The sequence below is a fragment of the Sycon ciliatum genome, chromosome 3 (assembly GCF_964019385.1).
Source record: "Sycon ciliatum chromosome 3, ocSycCili1.1, whole genome shotgun sequence".
NCBI classification, from domain to species: Eukaryota; Metazoa; Porifera; class Calcarea; order Leucosolenida; family Sycettidae; genus Sycon; species Sycon ciliatum.
In genome coordinates, this window is record NC_088645.1 from 38,939,183 (window position 1) to 38,941,779 (window position 2,597).

The 2,597-nt window shown below is 47.0% G+C and overlaps 1 protein-coding gene across 1 annotated transcript; it reads right to left on the reverse strand.

Moving 5' to 3' along the window:
* Nucleotides 1-352: 352 nt before the first annotated feature.
* Nucleotides 353-1,810, reverse strand: LOC135813079 (uncharacterized). Its single transcript, XM_065326297.1, has one exon. The coding sequence runs from the start codon at nucleotides 1,808-1,810 to the stop codon at nucleotides 353-355; it is 1,458 nt and encodes a 485-aa protein (XP_065182369.1).
* Nucleotides 1,811-2,597: the final 787 nt, after the last annotated feature.

Here is a 2,597-nt window from a genome sequence, read left to right on the forward strand (position 1 = left end):
ATAATTATTATATTGTGTTGTCCCTATTTGGACCAGGAGTCATTATATTGATGCAACAAGAAACGGAGGCATGTCGTGAGTGATGATAGAAGCCAGTATTATTACTATTATTATAAGTCTGTTGGCGTTGCCATGACCAAGCAAGCTTGGCTAGCCAGACAAAAGAAACTAGAAACAAGCGAGGTCAATGAGGTGAACACATGCGCATGCAACTGCAGAATAGGTAAAACAGAAATATAATTGCCGGTATATCCAGACAGTCCAAAAAGCACAAAGGGTTAATAATAAATTTGAATAATAATATAATAATAATATAGCAATCATTACAGCTGACAAAGCGGCATGATGTAATTTACTCGAAAGGTACGACGGACTCACAACAGTTGCACAGAGCACAGCAGACGGTGACAACCTTGTCAATGAATGCACATGATGTAGCTTTATCGTCATGCATGAGGAAAGCAATGGGCAAAGTGCCAGAGAGGATCGTGTATTTCTGGCGAAGCATTCCAATCACTCGCTCCACATGGATACGGACGCGTGACACTTGTCGAGCACTGTCCAATTTCAGCCTGGAGAGTTGCTTCTTCCCCTTCGTAAATGGGGGCATCACCAACTCTGCGCAGAACATGCCAACGCTGTCTTCAACAGTGAAACCACGGTCAGCCAGCACCTGGTCACCCGGATTTAGGTGACTAAGCAGACCGCAGTGCTCTGTGATGAACTTGTCTGAGGCTCTCCCGCCCCATGCATGCGAAATAAATGTAATGACACCTTGTGGCGCTACGCCAATCAAAAACTTTGCAGTGTTATGGCTTTTATAGTGAGAGTACGTTTGAGCTCTTGCCATCAGATCAGAAGGTCGTTCACAAAAAACTTCAAAGCAGTCAATAATGACAGCACAGCCCGGGAAATGCTTACGAAATTCAAGTGGCAGAGTTTTGCGTAGTTCGTCCCTTTCCGGCCATTTGACAAGTGGTCCCAGCATCACATGCATCACCCGGATCCAGCGCTGGAAAATCCGGCACACGGTCGACTGGTGAATGCCGAATCTGTACGCCAAGTCTTGGTCCCGACAATTCAGCCGAAGCTTCATGAGAACAATCAAGAACTGCTGGAAGAGAGAGAGCGTGTGGCGGTGGTGCTGTGGAACTCTCTTCCTCACGTGTTCAAATATGCCCATCATGGTCCCAAAAGACTGCAAACCAGTGTAGAAGAGCACCTTCGCGTTGTCTTTCTCAAACGACTCGATTGACAAGGTGTCACCTTGTCCTGGAGCGTGTGGCATCCGTTTGCTTTCCAGGACCAAACAGTTGTTTGTCTCCTCCAGCCGCGTCAAGTGCTCCATATCCATGTCAGTCTGCGATGAGACACTGGAGACTGCTACAGGATCAGACTCTACCTCTGCACCATAGGCACCAGGCAAATCTGCCATTGCCTCTGTGAAGTCATTCCCGGAGGCGTCCACTTTCACTGGTGTCTGCGTCTTGCTCTCCTCGAACGTCAGCTTCCGCTTCGCTCGGCGTTCATATGCCACCAAATCCCTCTCCGCTTTACGCTTTACAGGAGTCCTGACATGTTCAAAAAGTTTCGGAACGTAAGCGGGAGATAGTGGATCGTTGCTCTTCTCTGCGCCTACGAAATGGTCTGAACAGATCCTGCTACTGTCAGTTGGCTTCCAATTCTCTCGTCTCATAGCCGCAACCCATAGTTTGCGCCGCTCGTCCGCTACAGGAAACTTGTAAAACTTCACAGCCGTTCCAGGATCGGCACGATTGCTACATCCGACGGCTGCACAACTCTTCGGCATGTTGAAGGCTAAAAACTTCAGCAAGCGAGACACCAGCGGAAATAAAGTGAGGAACGATATGTCGACAACCAACAACAAATTTTACTTTTCCTCTCAAAGACTAGTAAAAAATAGTTCAAGCAGAAACGACTTCATTTTGCCACCCCTGCCACTCGCAGCCGCCTTGGCGCTCCTCGTGACGTCATTCGCATAACCTCTATACGGTGAGGTCCTATGTTGTCATCAGCGGGACTAAGAGTACTCAGTACTAGTACGGACGTACATGTATATGCGCACCAGACCATAACGACGGTGACAGGTATGAATATGTCGCACTGTCACCAACTGATTTGTCAGGGGAGAGCTAGAGGCAAGATGATGGCGGCGTGGATCAATACTACTACTAGTACATTACAACAAGTACACAGATGTAGAGGTAAGGGGATACGTAGTCGTTAGGACAGCTCTGCATGCATGATGCTCGCGGCCAACAATAATAATAACATACTTCTAGTCATGAGTAGGAAAAGTCACAGTTGTAGCATTGCCGGATATGACACATGGAATATGGAGTAGAATACCACCGCGGGACGCAGTAGATGTATTGCATAGTTCAGAGATTTCTGAGAATTGTATGCAATACCAATGGGTCAGCATCAATAGACGCATAGTACTGACATTGACACAAAAACATGCCTGCACACAATTGCACGCACACTACATATAGTACTACTAGCTACTACTAAAGCTACCAAAAAAATTCCATAATTTTTGAAAAAACGGACCCGGTCGGCCGACCGGAAACACG